Source organism: Nothobranchius furzeri, chromosome 4, assembly GCF_043380555.1.
Source record: "Nothobranchius furzeri strain GRZ-AD chromosome 4, NfurGRZ-RIMD1, whole genome shotgun sequence".
Taxonomy (NCBI): Eukaryota; Metazoa; Chordata; class Actinopteri; order Cyprinodontiformes; family Nothobranchiidae; genus Nothobranchius; species Nothobranchius furzeri.
Genome location: NC_091744.1, coordinates 67212572 through 67233442, shown reverse-complemented (window position 1 = coordinate 67233442; position 20871 = coordinate 67212572). Strand labels below are relative to the sequence as shown.

The window sequence follows — 20871 nt, the reverse complement described above, 5'->3', positions numbered from 1 at the left end:
GAGTGTGGAGCTCACAGCCACCTGTGAGCTGGTGATGAAGAGCAGCTGTTCTTCCACATACAGGAGGGCTTGTTCTGGCTGGAGGGAGAGGGGTTGGCACGTGAGTGAAGGGAGCTGGATGTGCATGTGTGCCTGGGTGTGGGTGGATCGTAGCTGAAGGCCAGACGAGCAGCGGAGAGAGAAAAAAGGTCTCCAGCGTTCTTTAAGAGCCTTTTTAGATCAGAAACATTTCTGACTCTGAGCTTCTCAGTTAAAAACATTAAAGCTTCAAAAACCCATTATTGGTTGATCCTGAAGACAGAATTAAAAAAACCAATCAAAACAAAGCAACACAAGTACGAATCAGGAAGTTTTCATTGTTTTCTCATACAGCCACATTGGCTGGTACATTTTTAAAGTCATTGGGTCCCAAAACAGTCAATTTTACTTGAAATGTAAGAAGTGATCGCTCACCACCAACACAGACAGAATGCTTTTGAGATGCTCTGATCTTTAAAACAATTTGTTGGCTTTCTAAAAGCCCAAATAAGCAAATGTTCCAGAAAATAAACACTAAAATCACAGAACGACTGAAAAACAGAAATATACAACATGTTAAAAAGGGGGGAAATAGAAAATAATTAAAAGAAATATACAGAAAACAATAAAATGCCAAATTGTGTCACCATGACACTCATCACACACATCTTCACTTTAAAGAAGTCTACTACACACACACAGACATCTCTCAGTGGAGAAATACACAAAGAAAACCAAGACACGTACAAAATAAAGCAGCCAGTCAAACATGAGGATTTCCAAAGTGTCCTAAACGGGAGAGATGCATACATTAAATGGGAAAGGTCATCACTTAAATAATCAAGCTTGTGACATCACAAATGTAACTGAGGTGGAACAGAAATGAATCAACAAGCTCGTTTGAAGCCCTGACAGAGTCACGGTGCAGCAGGTGGGACAGATTGGAGAACTTCTTCTGTTCCAGTATCTCTGACTGTCACGACCTCCTCTAACACGGTGTCTGCCTCGTTTACCTCCGCTGTATTAACGGCTGTGTTTCTCAGGGATTTTTCATGCGCGGCGTTCGTTTGTGTGGGCGCCCCATCCATCAAAGCCGTCTCTGTGGCATCAGCTGGGGCGCTGTCCTGAGAAACTTGTTCTGACTGAACGCTGTCCATGGCTGCTGCGTCCACATCCAGCGTTTCCGCTGCCATGCTGTCGGTGGTCTCGTCCGCGTCCACTTGACCGACCCTCACCACGTAGAAGAGGATGTAGGCCTTGGCCTTCCTCACTGTGTCTTCATTGGTCAGAGTCACCGTGCTGTCGTTGAAGTGGTACCAGTGGCCCTCATGGCTGCCGTATGCTGTATAATGCCCTGATCCAACCCTGTAAACACACACACACACACACACACACACACACACACACACACACACACACACACACACACACACACACACACACACACACACACACACACACACACACACACACACACACACACACACACACACACACACACACACACACACACACACACACACACACACACACACACACACACACACACACACACACACACACACACACACACACACACACACACACACACACACACACACACACACACACCTTCTGGCTTAGAGCAAAAGAAATGCCACAAATAAAGAACAACACCACCACCTAGAGGTCAAAGCTAACAGTGCAACTCTGAATGTTTAATTCTGCAAAAACTCATTTTCATGCTTTTAAATACTGTTTCATCACATGAATCTTAAAGCTTTGGGGGATAAACATGTCTGAGATATTTCAACAGTGGCTGACAACTCAAACTACAATCACAGCCACTGTTAAATAACGGACCTGTAATTAAATGCACCTGAGTGCTTAACCTTCTTCCCCTAAAACAGCTTTAGCATGGCAAGTCGCTGCAAAACGAAGCAGCTGTTCTCATCAAATAAATACTATAATTAAAGGGACTGTAAGGAAGTTTGAAGTTTTTATGCTCCCGATCGCCACTCAGGCCTAACGCCTAACTGCAGCTTCAAAAGTAAGCTCGTGCATGAGGTGTGCACGCTGTACACTCCATGTGACATCACAAATGTAACTGAGGTGGAACAGAAATGAATCAACAAGCAGTTAAAATGCCAGGGCTCATTCTACACTCCTTAACGAAATAACAGCTGAGACAGTCCTGTGTGTGTGTGTGTGGCCCAGAGGACAGAGGACAGGAGAACACACAGCTAATTCATTAAATAATTTGGTTCTGTACCTTTCTCTTCAGCACAGCCGACAAAGGTTTATGATGGGTCAGTCCTCCTACATGCTCAGATCATTCCCTTCCCTTGCTTGAAAAATTGTTCCAAAATGAAAGTTGAACCCACATCTTTTTATCCGTGATGCAGTTTGGCGAGTCTCAAATAAAAATTTGGGCATCTTACTGTAAAAAAATACACCATTAATGTAAAAAAGAAACTCAAAATGACAAATTATGTCCATAACTGGAGTCGAACCCAGGTCTTCTGCAAGAAAGTCAGACACCTTACCAGGTGAGCTAAAGCGCCAGTGATGTTCAGTCTATCTGTAACATTTATATCCTTGATGACAGCTGAAACAACGTCAATCCAACAAACGGTTCGGAGCGAAAATGGCTATTTTGTTGCTAATTTGCAGGAAATATCTAGAAGAAAGTTCTACAGAAAGTAGCTAAGGGTCCTCAGAATTGTAGCTAGGTTCATCACTAGGCGTTAGGAATAGCGACAAAGTCACTGAGTTGGCACTGACTCTCTATCTGCTGCTAAAGCTACTGATAGCAAATGCTACGGGCTATGCCTGAGCGTGAACACGCATGAAGCAGCCTGCTCGACCCGAGCAACTCTCTTTTTCTGTGATTTTACAGAGAAAAAAGGCAATCACAGTAAAAATGCCAGGGCTCATTCTACGGGACCAGCGCATTGCAGGAGAATGTATGAAGAAGAAATGTATTATTTCTATACATGTTTTGACTGTCAAACTTCCTTATAGTCCCTTTAATGCTTAGGCAAAAACAAGTGAATCAATTATTTATATTATTTTATTTCAATGCCTAACCAAAGAAAATCTTTACATTGCAGCAACTTTGACCCTTTTTTCATCTTAAAAAATAAAAACATTACAAAGTTGCAGCTGAAAGATGCAAAACACCTCCTCACCCAGACCCGTGATGCACCACGACAGCAACGAGATCATACAGGCAGCTCCCTGGTAATGAGTTCTCCGGCTGCAAACATTAAAATAAAAAGCTCAATGTTCATTTTATATATTAGAAATAAAAGATAAAGTATTGTACCAATGCCAGAACAACCAACGGCCATTTAGGGTTTTCCAGCTTAATCATTAGTAATAGCATAAGACATCTTTTTCATTGGGTATCAAATCCTACACTGTAGCAGGCTCTGCAGGATGAAAACAGTTCTGACTGGATCACTAACATTTTATATATTTACTTCTATGACCTTCAAAAACTAAGTTATTATTTATTTATTAGATTCTTTGAAGTTAAGCAATTTATGTTGTCAGGACTTTAAAGATGATAATCCAACTGACTAAACCAAATGGTCTTGTTTGTTTTAGCAAGTAAGTGCAACCCATCACCCCTAGTTACTACAGCAAAAGTCAGTCACAACAAGTAAAACCGATCTAAACGTTTTTTTTTTCAGATTGTAAGATAATCAGATGCAGAAGAGAAACATTTCCCTCCTCACCTCAGCTTCACCATCCAGCCCTCACATTTAAATAGAGCAGTCATCAAATACAGTTCAAACTAGGGACGTTCTGATCACGTTGTTTTGCTCCCGATCCGATTCATTTGATTTTAAGAATCTGCCGATATGGAGTCCTAATCCCATACTTTAAAAACGCATTGAGAAAAAAGGAGAACACACTAGGGAGGTCCTTTAATTTTTGTAATCATTAATACGTTTCTTTATTTCTGTATTTGTCATTTCTTTCATTTATTTGCCATAAAACATCACTTGTTTAGGAAGTACATCAGTAAGAAACATGTTAATGTTTAAGAATAAATGTAAAATTAGCCTCGTTGTCGCTCATATTACACATTGTTTACTGATTGGCCATCTTCAGCGACAGGAATGGTATGGCACATGACTGTCAGCAGCAGGGTCGCTCTTTTCTACAAAACACCCAAAGAGCTGCTGCGTCTGTAAAAGTAGGAAGAGAAAGCAGATCATACCGCGACTCAAAGAGGTTTCAAAACCAAACGTTTGCAACCACAGACTCACCCAGTGTGATAAATATTCAGCTATCTGGGCTTTTTTGCTGTCCGTAGACATTTTCTTTTTTCTTAACACATCTTTTATTCGTGTCGGCTGGCTTATCCAAATTGTTGCACAGGGTTAGTATTTTTTAAGGTGGTGCATCAGATTCATAGTGTTGAATGCAGCACTACCTTTTCCACCATGTTAAATGCCCAGTTTGCACACACATCATAAGAGTCTATTATACTCCCTTTGCTGTTTGTTTTACATCAAATTACAGACATTTTCTCTCTATTGAGGTAACAACAATGCTCTGTGATAGCGAACAGCTACTTGTTATGGAGTGTGAATTCCCGGGCTACCTTAAGTCGTGGGCTTTGCAGTTGTCTGTGAACAAAGAATACTGATGTAGAGGAACTTGTTGAATTTAAAACCACGCCATTGTTATTCTGTTTGAAAATGTCTTTCTTAGGATGAATTATAAAGTAATGTTTGTTGTTTTAAATGGTTAAATCTGATCCCCCCCCCCCCACCACCACCACCACCACCACCTGATTTCAATTTCCTGAAAGTCATGAAATGATCTGATTTCCGATCACGTGATCGGATCGGAGCATCCCTAGTTTTAACAGTAAATCCTTAAAATGGCAACACTAAACATAGTACTTCAATAACAACTATAACTGATCCTCCCTTCATCCCTATACGTGTCTCCAATGTTCTTTTAACAACATTAACATATTCTGGAGGGTTTTGCTTTTCCCCAAAAAATGTCTTCAGATTGTTAAAAAAAAATCAAAACTGCTTCACATGGATACCTGCTGACCAAGCAGGAACTTTGATCTATCACATGTGATGCTGTTAGCAGGGTCCACGCCTGCTTTAACATGGAACAATAAACAACTGCTCAGCAAATAATCAAACAAATATATGACTCATCGGTCATGAAGACTCGCCAAGTCATGGAAACCTGAGCTGGACGCTTTTGCAGCTGGTTGGACACAAGGACACAATTACAAGAGTCAGATACTGAATAACACCTCTACACCGACACATGGTACAACAACAAGTGTTGACACTAAAGAGTGTAAGACACTCGTTACTCACCTCCAGTAAGTACCCCCTCATGTCTAGACCCTTCAGAGGAAACTCCACATAAGTGTCCACCTTGTTTCTCAAAAACGCCGTCCAGTGGAATCGTTTCAGATGCAGGCACAAAACCTGCTAAATGAAAACATGCTAGTTATGTGAAAAAAGTTTCAATGGAATGACATTTTTCTTGATCCTACTTTTGGCAGCTTCTGGACCCAGAACTTCTTAGTTGACTTCTGGCGTTTTTTACACTTGTGGCAATAATACAGCTCTGTTTCATCAAGTTCTTCCAGGTCAGTGAAGCTACGTAAGCAGTCTGAAACCAATGTTAAATCAGATAATCTCCATTAATCACATAATTTTGTGTTTTCAGTGATAAAAAGAGCTTGGAACATTCCCCTTAACAGTAGAAAACCTACCACGTAAAGTACACGTCAGGCCTGGCTCCTGGTCCTTACTTCTCTTTTGTCTGAACTGACTGGGAATGTCTAAAGACAGATCTGAATAAAAGAAAAAGAAAATATTCAGTTTCAAGCTTTACGCTCAAAGCTTCAGAAAGTTCACAACCTGAATCCACATGAATGGAGACAAAACTTTAAGCTATATGTGATTTTGTACACAAAAAATACACCAAGCTTCTTTAACTTTCCATAAAGCACGTTTTCTTACCAAGAAACGGATCGAACTTCCGAGACTCTGTCCCACATATCAGGCAGTTGACTTCGTTCTGAAGTATGCCGCCAAAAATAGACGTGACGACACTGGCAGGCCCATTTCTGTGAAGTAATCACATAGACAGTTTGTGTTTATTGTCTAAAGGGCATTTCAGTCAACAGAAAAACAAATGCATCAGATTTTACACAAAACTAACCCTACGCCTTGAATCAGTGCAACAAGTGTTGACACAAAGAAAGAGAGAATACCACTGAGTAACAGTGAACAACTCACATGCAGCATTTCCCATCAGTGGAGGAAAGTCTCTCCCTGTCCTGAGGGGAGACTGGGTGAAACGCCCCGTTACGGCTGTATTGGAGCTCCCTGTGGAGATGGTCTAGCAGGTAACGCATGAACTCATGAGCATCCTGCTGCTGATAGCCTCTGTGTGAACATACACAGCTTTAAATCAACAGGAACTGCATTTGAAAAGGAAACTATTAATTGGGGGGTAAGCCCCTGAAGTACACAGGGATAAAGAGCATGCCATGGCTTTGCCAGGAAAATCGATGTGTAACGTCTAGGGCTGAACGATTCTGGAAAGTTATCTAATTGCGATTATTTTCTTCAATATTGCAATTGTGATTTAAGTCATAATTATTTTCTCAAGGAGCTTTTCTCATATTTTTCAAATAACGGAAGCAAAAAATAAATCTATGTACCTTGAACTGAATATAAACAAGTTTATGCATCTACATATTTATCTACATATCATATCTACAAGTTTATTTGTCTACATCCATCCATTTTCTGAACCTGCTTGTCCATGCAGGGTCGTCGGGGGCTGGTTGCCTATCTCCAGTGGTCAAGGGGCAATCAGGCAGGGTACACTAGAGACTGAGTGCCAGTCCATCGCAGGGCAACACAGAGACACACAGGACGAACAATGATGCACGCACGCACACGCACACGCACGCGCATGCGCACGCACACACACACGCGCGCGCACACACACACACACACACACACACACACACACAATTTATACTAGGGCTGCACAATATTAGGAAAACCTGCGATATTCGATAACAGTGCTTAATATTGCGATATCGATATTATTTTCGATAAATGAACAAATACTAAAGTATGCGGTGTTGATGTCATCTGGTGTGTGACGTCTGCTCTGGGTTCAAAGCAAACAAAAACTAATGCATGAATTCCAGTACAACATAACATTTTTATTGCAAAAATATGCAGCTGCACCTGCTACTGTATTAGCAGCAAAACAACAAACTGCATGCATGCAGTTTCTCAGTGACTTTAAAACATCACCACCACTGTAAAACTTTTTCTGATGCTCCAAATACAGAAAAACATCCCTTACCAGGGTTTTCTGAATAAATAAAAATATCAGAAAATAAGTTTAAATGTTAAATAATAGTTAACATCACTTAAATGCAACAGCAAATTCTCTCATTGCTACTGAACATTTTCTCCACTTATGTGGTTATGATATAAGGCTGTTGCTATAACTGGGAAGTGAACTGTGGTGGGCCAAACTAGGAGAATATTAAGATTTTCTGAGGGAAAGAGAAAACCTTTCAGAAGAGGAACTGGCAAAAAAACTACATGGAAAATATGTGAAAACGTTTGTTTATAACCCCAAATTGAACAAGTTTACCTAGATCTTAAAAAGCAGCTCAGATGATGAAACTGCAACTATGATTCTGATAACAAGCTAACAAATTGAACTAAGATAACCGGCTAGCAGAGCTTCTGACTGACAGTTTATGTGCAGCAGCAAATCAAGAAGAAGAAGAAGAAGAAAATATCATTTCTATAGCGCCTCTCAAGATAAAAATCACGAGGCGCTTCACAAAAACAAAAAAATGTAAAAATATAAAAAAGCATTTAGAAAATGTTTACAAATATATTTAAAATGAGCAAAAATAGACAATTGTGATTAAAAAACATGTTCAGAATGAGAGAGTGAATAGGAAAGAGGGAAATCAGTGGATCCTGAGGAAGGTGGAATAGGTGGGGAGAGCAGAATAAAGAGAGAGTTGTGATGAAGGTCATACAAAAGCCAGCTTGAACAAGTGAGTCTTCAGCTGCTTTTTGAAGGAGTTCACTGAGTCCACTGATCTCAGGTAGGGATACACCGATCAGGTTTTTGCTGCCGATCACGATACCGATATCAAAGAATGCTGATCACCGATACCGATCACGTGGATTGGCCAGAAATTTTCAACAACATTATGATGAGTGCTACAAACTACATAATCTGGGAATAAAGGAAATGTAACCTAATCTAAAATGGTCTGTATTAGGGTTGTCACGGTGTGAAAATTTAACCTCACGGTTATTGTGACCAAAATTACCACGGTTTTCGGGATTATCGCGGTATTTTTTTTAAACGTGCTACATTTTCACACAATTAAATAAACCCTGTACGTCAGGAAATATTGTCCTCAGTTTGTGTCTAAATTTTGCCTAAAATGTGTTATTTTGTAATTATGTTGTTTATTCGTTTACATTTTTTCCCTTTAGTCTTTAAAATACCAATATTTGCCCATAACTTCTTATTTCATGTCTGTTTGATGTCATCATTTAAAAATATTAGATCAGATGATACTCAGTACTCAAGTAGCCTTCTAATCAGATACTTTTTTTTTACCCTTACTTGAGTAATAAACCCTATATCAGGAAAATATTGTCCTCAGTTTGTGTCCTTCCAGTGAGCTTTGCAGATTTGGGAAAATGTCATCAGGCAGTAATCTTTGTTAAATTCATAATTATTCTCGGAGAGAGACCAACTCTTATCTGCCCCTGGGAGACCCGTAATGCATAGCGTCATTTCAACATGGGGGTGTCCGCGACATGGTGTAAATGCAGGTAGCGGCGTTGCGGCTGCTTTATATATCAACTCGTTGCATTCTCCCTCAACCCAAATCCTCGGATCACGCATTTTAGCTAAAACGCTAACGTTAGCTTGCCTTGCGTTGACTGTAGAGTTGTGGGTGATGGTCACGCAGATGTGTGATGAGATTTGAAGCGTTGCTGCCTTTCACAGACACTTTTTCTGCAGTGCTGCAAACAGGATAGCCGCCTTCTATAAACTCCCTCGGCATTCTTCAAATATCTAAAATATGCCCGTACTTCCGACTTTGTCTTCTTTGAGGGATAAAAAATGTCCTCCTGAGCGCTGCCGTCTCCTCCTTTGACCATTATTTCAGCTTTAGCTTCATGAATGTTTTGGTCGTAAACAACAAAGCGTGCATGTGCCGCCGGCAACTTCAGCCGATGATACGGTGGCTGGTAAGGGTCACCGCGCCTACACCGCAGCCACGGTAAACCCACCAAGATAATATAGTTTTTAAAAAAACAAGACGGTTATTATTGTCAACTTTTTTTTTACCGGGGTTTACCGCTACACTGGTTACTGTGACAACCCTACGGCTGATCGGTCTGCTTTGATCTATTTTGAAAATTCCGATCAAAACCGATAGGGGCGCTATCGGCCGATTACGATCAAATGCCGATCCATCGGTGCATCCCTAATCTCAGGCCCAGGGGGAGAGAGTTCCAGAATCTGGGGGCCACAGCAGCAAATGATCTGTCACCTTTGGTCTTTAGCCTGGTGCGCTGCACAACCACTGCACAACCAGTATCCTGCACAAATCAACTATCCTGATTTACAAGGTTATAAAAGCTCATGAATGAAAAATCACTTTGATGTGTGGGGGAACTTTTCCAGGCCCTCTTTAGCAGGGTGGGACTGGGAGGAGAGTAGGGTTGTCACGATACTAAAATTTCAAACTCGATTCGATACGGGAAGAAAAAAAACTCGATACTCGATTTCGATACTATTTAAAAACACCAATTTATTGAACAAGTTTATTAATTCTTAACATTTAATTTTTGCAATATAAATTGAGGAATGTTATTTTTTTAAGTGTGTAAAGTGCTTCAACCTTTCAAGTATCAGCATTTTTTTAAAAGTGCATACAAAAACTGGCGAAAGTTAACACTTTAATCATGAATTGTCTCACTATATACACACTATTTGCAGAGTGATGTTTTGCTGCTTAAACTCTGTTTAAGGTGCATTTTTGTCATAAGATGTAATGCCAAATGTTTTGTTCTGTACTTTTGAACAACTCTGTTGGTCAATAAAGGGAGAAAACGAATTTCTCCACAGTAGGACAAAGGTACATCTACCGGTAATCTTAATAAAAACAGATTGGCACACGGCAGTGACGTCATTAAAAGCACCAGTTAGATTAGCCGCGGCTAGTCTGTTCACGCCAAGAAATCCCAGACTCACTCCAAACGAACAGGGGAATCATGTTAATGATTCCTAACAAAACCTTTCGACATTGAGATGTTTTGGTGCAGATAATGTCTTATTTTGAGGCTGCACCATGGGTGCCCGTCCGCACCCGTTATATGGATATACACTGATGGCGATTCGCTGATGGATCTAAATACCCCGGGGAATCCAAGTAGCACCAAAGTTGTCAGCGTGAGTTAACAAACGTACTGCATGCTAGAAATTAAGTCCGGGTTGCAATAAACGGGATTTTTCCTTTAAGCATATAAGCGTGAATATACAACTACCTGTTGGACTTGGTATGCTAATTAAGTTGGGCTGTGAAGCGCCTCCCAAATTCGCTGTTTATGTTTTTGTTTATTTATTTGGCAGACAAAACTTGGATCGGAGACAACTCGCGTGGGAAATTGCAATGTAGCCATGCGGCGTCTTCTTCTGTTTGTCTGGGAGGCGGAGGCTGCTTTACGGCATCTGGGTATAATCTGTGTATGATAGTCCATAATATCGATACCACAGGGATGGAATATCTAATTTAGATACCACTTTTAGCATCGATTTATATCTAGGTATCAATTTTTTGACAACACTAGAGGAGAGTGCTGTAGCCTTTTAGCTGGAAGCTAACCGGAGCCTGGGGCTAACATCACCACCCGGTGGAACACTAGCGACTTGAAGGTAGGTGGGTTGGTTCACCGGCACGTGTCGGAGTCAGCCCGGTTATTATCAGCTGCTTAACGACACCGAGCGCACTCACGTTCACGTTTGAAAGCAGAACTCATTCCAGAAACCTCAGCACAAAGTGCGGTCGTTAATCTGAGCCAGCATGACGAACAAGGGAACGGCGCCGCTAACTCTGTTTGGGTTGTGCGTTCCACCCATCCTAACGCCGGGGACACACCGGCCGCGGAAGCGCAGCGAAAATGGGACTGCCTTCATTCGGCGCCCTTGTTAAGCTATTCTGTAGGCCACATGGGACGCCGAAGCGCCGCAAATTGCCTTGCGCCGGCGCTCCAGCCCGCGCCATGCAGCGATCATTTCGGCGTCGGCTCTATTTTTTTCGCGAGCCGCGGGTGAATCGCGTCAATTCTGGCAGGAAGTCAAACCTAGACATAAGAGGCAGGCCGGTAAATTTAACAAAATAAAGCATTTCAAAATAAAAATCCGCAATAGTCAAATGTGTTCGTAATCACACTGCAGAAAAACCACACGAACACACACACACATACACACACATCGAACGTGTGTGCGTGTGTGACCACGTGAAGGGGTGTGTGGTTTTGGGTGTCTTTTCACTGGAGCAAACAGGACAGAGAGGCAGAAAGTCTGAGGCAAGCAGTTAGGATGGATGACTCTAAATTAATTATGGAAGTTGAGAAACACGAGGAGCTGTACGACCCCCAAAAAACATGATTATTTACGTACCCATTTCGGAAGAAACTGCTAGGATACAGCCGCAGAATTGGAGCGGGTTCCAAGAGATTCAACTGGCAGAAACAACTCATACCATAGGTTCACACACACACACACGCGCACGCACGCATGCACACACACACACACGCACAAACCGTACAAACACTCAAACGTAGAGGAAAAGAGCTGCGCAGAGAGGAAATGGAGGACACCAAGTGTTTAAAAGAAAAACTACAGCTGAGCCGAGGCGCGCCTCGACTGGGGCGCGTCTGATCTGAACTGAGGAGTGGCGAGCAGCGGCCGAATTTCGTGAGCGATTCGCTTCTCGGCGCTTCGCGGCGCTTCCGCGGCCGGTGTGTCCCCGGCGTAAGGGTCTACATAGGGGGCGGGCGTATTACATGAACGGACCCATCTGATTGGCCGCATATCAGAAGGACTACATTTGATTGGTCAAATAATACTTCCACGTAAAAAAAAGAGCTGGTTAACAAAAAGGTGATGTATGACACGGATGGAAATGTTTGAACCAAACATTTATCGCCGTTTTTGATGTGCTTTTAGATGGGCCTATCGCACGTCCTGTTATCCCGATGACGATAATTTTTCGATATATTGTGCAGCCCTAATTTAGACAGACCAATCAACCTAACAGTCATGTTTTTGGACTGTGGGAGGAAGCCGGAGTACCTAGAGAACCCACGCATGCACAGTCTACATAAACATAAACACTCACAAGTAAAGACAAAATTTTGTATTTGAAGGTGCAATGCTTTGCAGCCAAGGGCACATCCCTTGAAGGAGCATAAGTATTACCAACACCTGTGAAAATGTATTTGCAGGAAAAAAGTGTGTCCCGTTTATTGGTCTTGTCCATGCAGAGCTTCCGTAGTTCAGTTACATCCATAGCTGCTAGCCAAAACTCCGTGAATTTAGTCTCTTACGGTTTTCTGGCTTTACTAAAGTATCTGTCTGTACTTATTTGATTGATGGCAGTTTTTGCTTTTTATTAGACTTCAAATGTAATCATTTAGCATATTCCTAAATCATAATTTTTAAGAATGTAATCGGCGATATTAGCATTAGCATCCCTATGAGTTTTTAGACGTATATTAGCATTGTGCTAACCACTCGATGCCAGTCAAATCGCAGCCTTTGCGATTAGAAAATCTTCTTTTGTCACATTGCAATTTAATTGCATATGCAATAAATCCTTCAGCCCTAGTACTGTCTCCTCTTGACTAATCATGTTGATTCAGTGCTGCAGGCTTGACAACGTAAAGTACTTTTCATGACATTATTTCTCCCCGTTTGATTATTGAAATAAATGAGATAAAAAATTACTAATATTTAAAAGTCATAACATAAAAAGGCTAAGATGTTGTGCTAACAACATCTGTGTTTGTTTTCACACATGAAGTAGTCTTTTTCTAGAGGATTTTTTAATTGATTCTCCGTTTTTTTTAAGACTTCCTCTTCTGCCCTTGCTGTCACCCCTGTATCTGAAATTTTCAGCTCCCTACTGGAACGTCCTAGCTCTGATTGGCTAAGACTGTCTCCAAATTTCTGCAGCATTTATTCTGTAAGGGATTATGCTGCAAATGCGAGAGCCCTTCAAATCTTCAGGATACTTCTAGTGAGGGGCCAGGTGAACGATTGACAACATTTTGTTTTTCTGTATGATCACACTCCTGTTGCATTCATCATGCAGCAGCTGGCAGGCTCCTTCAATGATTCTTCTGGAATTGTCTAGTTTTGTAGTATTATTAGCTTTAATATGTCTTTGTGCTGTAATGGTTTACCTGAAACTTGGCATGATCTTCCATATGGTGTAAAATAAGGAGTCTGGACTGAAGGCGGTCTGGTTTCCTTGCCACAGGGAACAAAGAGTTTTCCTGAACTCCTCCACTAACGACCTGCATCAGAAAGTAAAACTATTACACTAAAGTAAACTTTGGAAACACTCTGTTGCCTTAAAATGGTAAACTTAAGGTACAGATTTCTCAGCTTGTTAAACAATTTCTAAGCATCCTACCACTTGTGTTAGTGTTGCCTTTAATAAGTCACAAATGTGTGTGTGTGTGTGTGTGAGGTGTGTGTGGTGTGTGTGTGTGTGTGTGTGTGTGTGTGTGTGTGTGTGTGTGTGTGTGTGTGTGTGTGTGTGTGTGTGTGTGTGTGTGTGTGTGTACATAAACACATACACACATTTTTTTTCTACTTGCAGAAATTAAAACCACATCTATTCATGCAGAAGAGGACCTTACACACTGCTGTCCCCTTGGCTGCGAGTGTGGTACATCCTTCTTCCTGCCGTCTTACCACTGCGTAGAGCCACTGCAGGCAGCTCCTTGAAATAACAGCTGAACTGCTCAATGTTGCTGTCAAAGAAGACCATTTTGTTATAACATCAATTAAAGCTGCTATAGCAAATTTGGAAAAACATTTTTATGCCTCTTAACAACGTTCAAAACACAATATAGCTATAAATATGTTGTGGAGATTTAATAATAATAATAATAATAATGTTTTTTTTCCTAAAAACCACCACCAATAACACGGCTCAGATGAAAAGCAACTATTGGACCATCGGTTGTTTGTCTCGATGAATCGCCACATTTCCCTGGGTCCTTCGTTCATTCCGCACTCGCGCTTTTAGCAACAGAGCACCACTGGTGTGAGAGGTTCTCCGCTCAATAATAACAGAGAGGGAGAAACAGCCGGCTGCTACCACTTTAACTTTAGGACAAACATCCAGAGTCCCAAAAAGAAAAACATAATTTGAAGTCACGGACAACAAAAGACGTTTGGATGTAGAAAATGGTTACTGGTGTTTAGCACTATCTCGTTTTCTTTGGCAATGTTGATTTTTAGTTCTGGTGAAGATACCCGAGGGCAGGGGTGAGTGTTCCGGGATTGTGTTTGCAGATTCGCTATAGCAGGTTTAACATGACACACACGATAAAATAAAATGTAATTAATAAAATCAAATATCTATTACAACTCTCCTTCAGTCACATCAGTTTTCATGCTTTAGGTCAGGGATATCAAACTCAAATTCACACGGGGCCGAAAAGAAAATCTGGGACGAAGTCGCAGGCCAAACTTAATATTTTTTGAAAAAGTGACGGCAAATTGGCACATTTTCTTAATCAACATATATGCAATTTTGAACCTTTTCATTTGGAAACAAACTTCTTTTTGCATTAACACTGAATGTGGAATAACCAAATTACACACTAGCAAGTCAATTTTAAATAAAATGCATCAGTGGTATTCATTACTTGTGGTAAATTCAGCATTTTTAAGTGTTTAAGACCGCTGTGACGTCACTTCCTGTCTCTCGTAGCTTCGGAGATTTTATTGATGCGCACGGACAAATTTGTGCCAATTAAGAACATTTGAGAAGAAGGTTAAGTGTGTTCAAGTCTACCGGTTTGTCTACTAGCAGGCCAAAGTGGTATGTTTATTCTTTATTTATAAACTCTTTAAGTTGGCAAACTTAAGGCAACTAACTTGTTAATTTGTACATGATTTATGCTTTTTCATTAGTTCTACAGTGTTCATGTGGTGTAAAGATAAAGAAGATGCAAGACCGCATTAAACATCAGTAAAAGGAACGCTCGTGTCTCTCGTGTATGTGAACAAGCCGGCACACTTGTTGTTTATTCATTTTTCTTATTTATTATTTTCCTTTTTGCTGCGACATCTAGCTTTCTCCACTGAGAAACAATAAAGGGATTTTCTATTCTATTCATCTATCTGCAGCCTTTCCACTTCCTGTTTACTGTAGGTTAAATCTTTTCTCACGGGCCAACAACAAAATAAAAATATCATTTTATTTTAAATGAAAATGCAACATCTCATCAGTTAACTTTCATGTTTTGAAGCAGAAAAAGAGAAACCAAAATATTTAAAGCTCAGTTTGCTCCACTGATTTACTGTGATGCTCCCCTGTTCCACCTACATGATGGGGTTGAGCTCTGAGCTGAGGAGAAGACTCCTGTTGTTTTGTTCATCTTCCTCATAATAATGTCAACATTAGATGACAACAGGTGCTCACATAGGTTTGTGCTGCTGAACATGTCTGAGCAGCTGGACCACGTTGTTGTGTGTCGGGGAGGAAAAATAAAAACTACTGCAGCCACAGAGTCGTGCTGATTTGAGCGTGTCGCTGCTCGCTGGAGTTATATCAGCTCTCTCTGGAAGTTAGTTGGAAAACTTTCTCTTTCAGTCGTGAACACATTACTGAGCGGTTAAAATCTCTGTTTCTGGGCTTCAACGTCAGCAAATAGCCGAGTAAACTCAGCGCTGAGTGAGAGGAGTGTTTAGTTTGTCCAAGACAGCGGAGCTGCAGACACCGGCAGCAAACTCTGGAAAAAACACAAAGGAGGGGGTGCTTCGGCTCCGCGCTAACGCCGCAAAGCATCATGGGAGTTGTTGTATTTGCTGTGAAATCGGCCAGCAGGTCAATTTTAATATATTTTTTATATTTATCTCGCAGGCAACATAAAAATGCTCTGCGGGCCAGGTCAAGTGTTTCCATCCTCATAATCACACCTGTGGGCTACTGATCAATGAAGTAAACTTAAATGATAATTTTTCTTTTACAGATAATTTATTTTCCTTAAGATGTTAACTTTAGAAGCATTAGCAAGTATGTATAACTTAATAAAGTCAGTGATTGTGATCTAATGGAGTACTTTTGAGATTTTACAGTTGGAATGTATTTACATGTCATCCATTATCTAATGACTTTGAGGAGACAGCCAAGTTGGTTGTATGAGGATAATTTCACCCAAGCAACACTCAATATAAAACATCTCTGTAGGGTTCACCAATTAATGTCAGTAAGACAATAAGAGGAATGGAAACATTTCAATTAATAATAGGGCTGGGGGTAAACGATTATTTTAAAACGATTATTCTGACTATTATTTTATCGAATAGTCGACTATTCTAATGACTATTTATACAATTAATCTAATGATTCTTTTTCTATTGCACAGTTAATAAAAACCAAAAAATCTCTAATAAATTCCTCCAAAAAATTGATAAATTGTTACTGTAAGAGAATAAACACTACAGGCCTCCCATTTTGTATAACACTGCTTTTATTGTGTTGGTTGGTTATGTTCTGGTGACGTGTAGAACTTGGGAGTGCAGGCTGCTGCCGGAGAGGTGGTTGGAGACGGAGTGTCTCCATGCTGCTTTGTTTTGGTCACTTATGAGCGTGAGGCGAGTGGTGTTACGACTCTTCCTGGGGAGTTTGGCTCGTGTGCAAAAAGGAAGGGACAATAATGTGGGATTTAAAAGTTAAAATGATGATCAGGTTTATTTACAACTACAAAAAAACAAATCTTTCCATCCACAGGTTGGGAGTAATAAAACTAATTCTGCCTGTGGGGAATTAAAACAAAAGTACAGATAACTAGGGATGTCCCGCTGGGCAAAGATTACAGGGTTTTGGACCAAAACAAGAATCTCCAAAGTTCCAAACTCTAAACTGGGCGGTTAAACCAAACTCAAGGTGATATTTTAAACTAAACCGAAAACCCACAACACTCTAAATGTAATAAAAGGGAGATTTTATTACATTTAGACATTTATTAATTTGTACCACAAATTATTATTTTTTATATGTGTTCAACATGTTTAAATATCGCTTGTTTAATTAACCAACATTTCTAGTGTACAGCGCCTTGTTTGGTTGTAATGCCTTGTGAATGCGCTTTATAAATTAAATTGGATTGGAAAAAGATGAACTCTAAACCAAAACGTAACAGCTTATCCAAACGCAAGAAGCTGTTAGCGAAAATGCTAACAGAAGCTTTACCAACGTTAAGTTCAAGTTGCCAAGTTTAAATAAACCAAAAACACCCAGCAGCAAACAGACCAGCATGGAGGAGAGACTGCTACCACCAAAACAGCTCTCCTAATGTCTGAAAGAAGCTCCTTTATGAAGGGAGAAACGCTCCCGGTGATTTTCTGCATCTGCTATAGAGACGGAGCAGCGCATTTGACCCCGGAAGTTGTTGTCCGTTGCCGGGAAACGAAGGCGGGCAAAACAGGAAAGGAACCTAGTAGCGGACGGACATTGTTCCGGGTCTTCGGTATTTGGCTGAGATGTTAGTGAAGGCGGAGAAGAGGGCGAACTAGAGGAAAAACAGGCAGATTCCACCTCTATTTACAAACTCCTGGGGATGCAACAAGTGGGCGCGGTGCGTCGACTACCGGATCTGACGTCGACGAATTTTTAGAATCGAGCCGTCGACGTCATCGAGGCTTCGCTACAGCCCTAATTAATAAGTGTTAACAAAACATGATATAAAAGTTAAAACACAGTAAAAACCATAGTAACAAGGTTGAGATGTGTGCTAGGAGTGAAACCTGGCCCTGGCTGCTCCTTGTTTCTAAGCAGCCCCTGTAATCCCCGTGATTGTGTCCCAGACTATATTAATAAAGGATGACTGGTTGTGTGGCCCTGAGTCTACAGAGCCAGAGCTACTGATGTGATTTCTAACGCCAGTCTACCACCCACATACCTCGTTGTTGGTGCAGACTTACCTGAGGGACTGCAAAATGGCATTCATGAAGCAAGTGTTGCCCAGGTTCCTCAAGCCAGTTGCCCCTAAAGCCAACTCATCCTAGAAAAAAACAATAATTATTATATCTAAGTGTGTATTTATTCTGAAGTCTTACAGAAAAGCATGACAATACTTAACATCACAGGCTAACAGTGAACTGAAAATTACATACATTGTCTTTTAACAACTTCCCATCCCCAGCTGGGCTTTCCTGGAATTTTCTTTTCCTCTGTCGGTCACCCAAAAGGACCGCACTGTAAGGAGATAAAGATTAATTAAAATCACAGCAGGAACTAAAAGAAACAAAAGTATACAAAGACTGTTTTTTTTTATCAGTACTTACTTTTCTAATCTCTGAAGATGTTCCCTCAACTTCTGAACATACCCGAGTTTGGTGTCGTTGACGACAAATTCATCACATTTGTAACTATAAAGATCAGAATTAGTAAATGCATCATTAACACACACACACACACACACACACACACACACACACACACACACACACACACACACACACACACACACACACACACACACACACACACACACACACACACACACACACACACACACACACACACACACACACACACACCTTGAGAGGAAACAAAGAAGATTTTCTATCATGCTTCTCACCAGTAGTAGTGATCAGTAACTGTCCCAATTATCAGACAGAGAAAATGTTTCAACATATCCAAAAAATAGTTTTTTAACTGATAAATGTTGAAACTATTGTTTGCTTGGCTCTATATGTTTCAGATATTTTTCTTTCTATTAGGGAAACTCAGCAGTGCCACCATGAATGTTGGGTCCTTTGAAAAACTAACATACCACAACATAATATTGATTTTTTTGGAATGAGAAAAAAAACAGACCCCTGTCAGTCATGAAGCCTTGGGATAATTTTAACACCCCTCCCCCATCCACCCCCCAACACACACACACAACAGCACTTACTCACCAAAATACACTGAGGTTACAACAGTCCATGCAGGCCGAATGAATATTTTTATCCTTTTCCTGCTTGTCACCCTTTTTCTGACAAAAGCCAAGGCCTTGGCTGTCTTCAAAGTGTTTCTTAGCATGTCCGTTGACATATCTATAAAAGGTAAACAAGGCATTAAGAATTAGCAGGAAAAAAATACATGAACAGTTAATACTTCATATACAATGATATAAATAGAAGAAACAGTATTTTATAAAGAGTGCCACCTCTCAAGATATAAATCATGAGGTGCTTCAACTGATGCATTGTTTGAGTTACTAATATGGGTAATAAAAAAGTAGTAATCAGATCAGTGACAGAAAGTTTAATTACCTAATTTAAGCGTTCAGTGTAAAAACTGAAACTTCTGGCTTATTTTCCTTTATTCTCATCAGTAGGTTTAAGGTAAACTTAGATAAAAGGCCCGTATTCATTTACAAAGGCCAAAGGTTTTAAATTTTCAAATTAATTTCTTATAAAATAACAAGTTGTGTCAGGTATGAATTATGAGAATTAAAATCAAATTACTACGTTATCACATACATAAAAATAACACCAAGTTTGAAAAGCTTAACCTTTGATAACAGTGACAACATTTGTGTACATATTGTGAAGTAAACAAAACCAGAAGGAAAGTTACTAGTCACTTCTAATTAGTGCCTTTTGACCTCTGACATTTAGCAAAAACCTCACAGATCCAACCTGTGACTGTTCTCTGAAGACGTTTTAAACCATAACTAATGTACAGATGCTCATTCACAATTATTCAGCTGAAAGACAAATAAAATAATCACCTATAAATAGATAGCAACTTACCGCCCACAATGGACCATCAGACAGGTGAGGCAGATCCATGGACTTTTATTAGACCTACAAACTGAAAATACAACACGAGCCTCTTTAATCGTCTGTATAACTCGTATTTTGCTGTTTGCCCTTGTGGTTCGGGCTGTGCTGACTTGTAGCTACAGTGTGCTATCAGGCTGATGTAAACAGTGAATTCTCAGTAGCCTAATCAAAGGCTGGAATCAACATAAATGCTCCAGACTATAATCTGTGTTCATTTTATCGTCAAGTTAGTAGAAAAATCGAGACAAACAGCACCATCTTACCATTACAGCACCAGGAGGACGGAGTACCGTTAGGGAACCTGGGGGAATCGGTGGCACAGCCTACGCTAGAGCCCAGATGAGGGCACTCCATCAGCTAGCAAAAGCAAGAAACTCTGCCAATACAATACTAACGGAACAAGGACGGGCAGCTAACAATAGTTAGCCAATTAATCTAACTAGCTGGCTAGCCTTAGCCGACTAACTACTTTTGACCGAGAACGCACGTTGCCCTGCTTTTGCTCTCGCCAAAGCGTTTGGTAACTGCTATGAAGCTAGCATTTTTTTTCTAAGTGGGGGTTTACATAAAACAAAACGAAAACTGGTTCCGCCTACACGTACGCTCTAAGGTTAAACCAAAACGCTCTTTTTGGTGTTAATAGTAGCAGGTAACTGCTGGCGCTCGCTACAAACAAATGGATATAATTTGAGGAAGTGACGTAGGTTCTGC

General features: G+C 40.6%; 1 protein-coding gene across 2 annotated transcripts; it reads right to left on the bottom strand.

Moving 5' to 3' along the window:
• Positions 1–336: 336 nt before the first annotated feature.
• On the bottom strand, positions 337–20857 carry usp3 (ubiquitin specific peptidase 3). Of its 2 annotated transcripts, none has more exons than XM_054733068.2 (15): positions 20424–20857; positions 20128–20188; positions 19288–19425; positions 18667–18750; positions 18496–18577; positions 18304–18383; positions 14004–14117; positions 13542–13655; positions 6294–6443; positions 6015–6121; positions 5765–5845; positions 5543–5661; positions 5361–5477; positions 3189–3256; positions 337–1383 (listed from the first exon to the last, which is right to left on the bottom strand). In XM_054733068.2, exons 1-15 carry the CDS (start codon positions 20512–20514, stop codon positions 936–938), a joined length of 1854 nt encoding a protein of 617 aa, XP_054589043.1. In that variant the 5' UTR covers positions 20515–20857; the 3' UTR covers positions 337–935. The 2 variants fall into 2 exon arrangements, with proteins under 2 accessions (XP_054589043.1, XP_054589044.1); XM_054733069.2 differs by having other exon boundaries at positions 5361–5474.
• Positions 20858–20871: the final 14 nt, after the last annotated feature.

What these genes read in the sequence shown, in the direction of transcription:
- usp3 (XM_054733068.2), bottom strand. Translation starts at nt 20,514, where the DNA reads ATGGAGTGCCCTCATCTGGGCTCTAGCGTAGGCTGTGCCACCGATTCC. An exon ending in CTGATGGTCCATTGTGGGCG is followed by an intron (nt 19,426 to 20,127) that starts GTAAGTTGCTAT and finishes TACCTTTTATAG; the next exon opens with ATATGTCAACGGACATGCTA. An exon ending in GGGTCCAGAAGCTGCCAAAA is followed by an intron (nt 5,478 to 5,542) that starts GTAGGATCAAGA and finishes GTTTTCATTTAG; the next exon opens with CAGGTTTTGTGCCTGCATCT.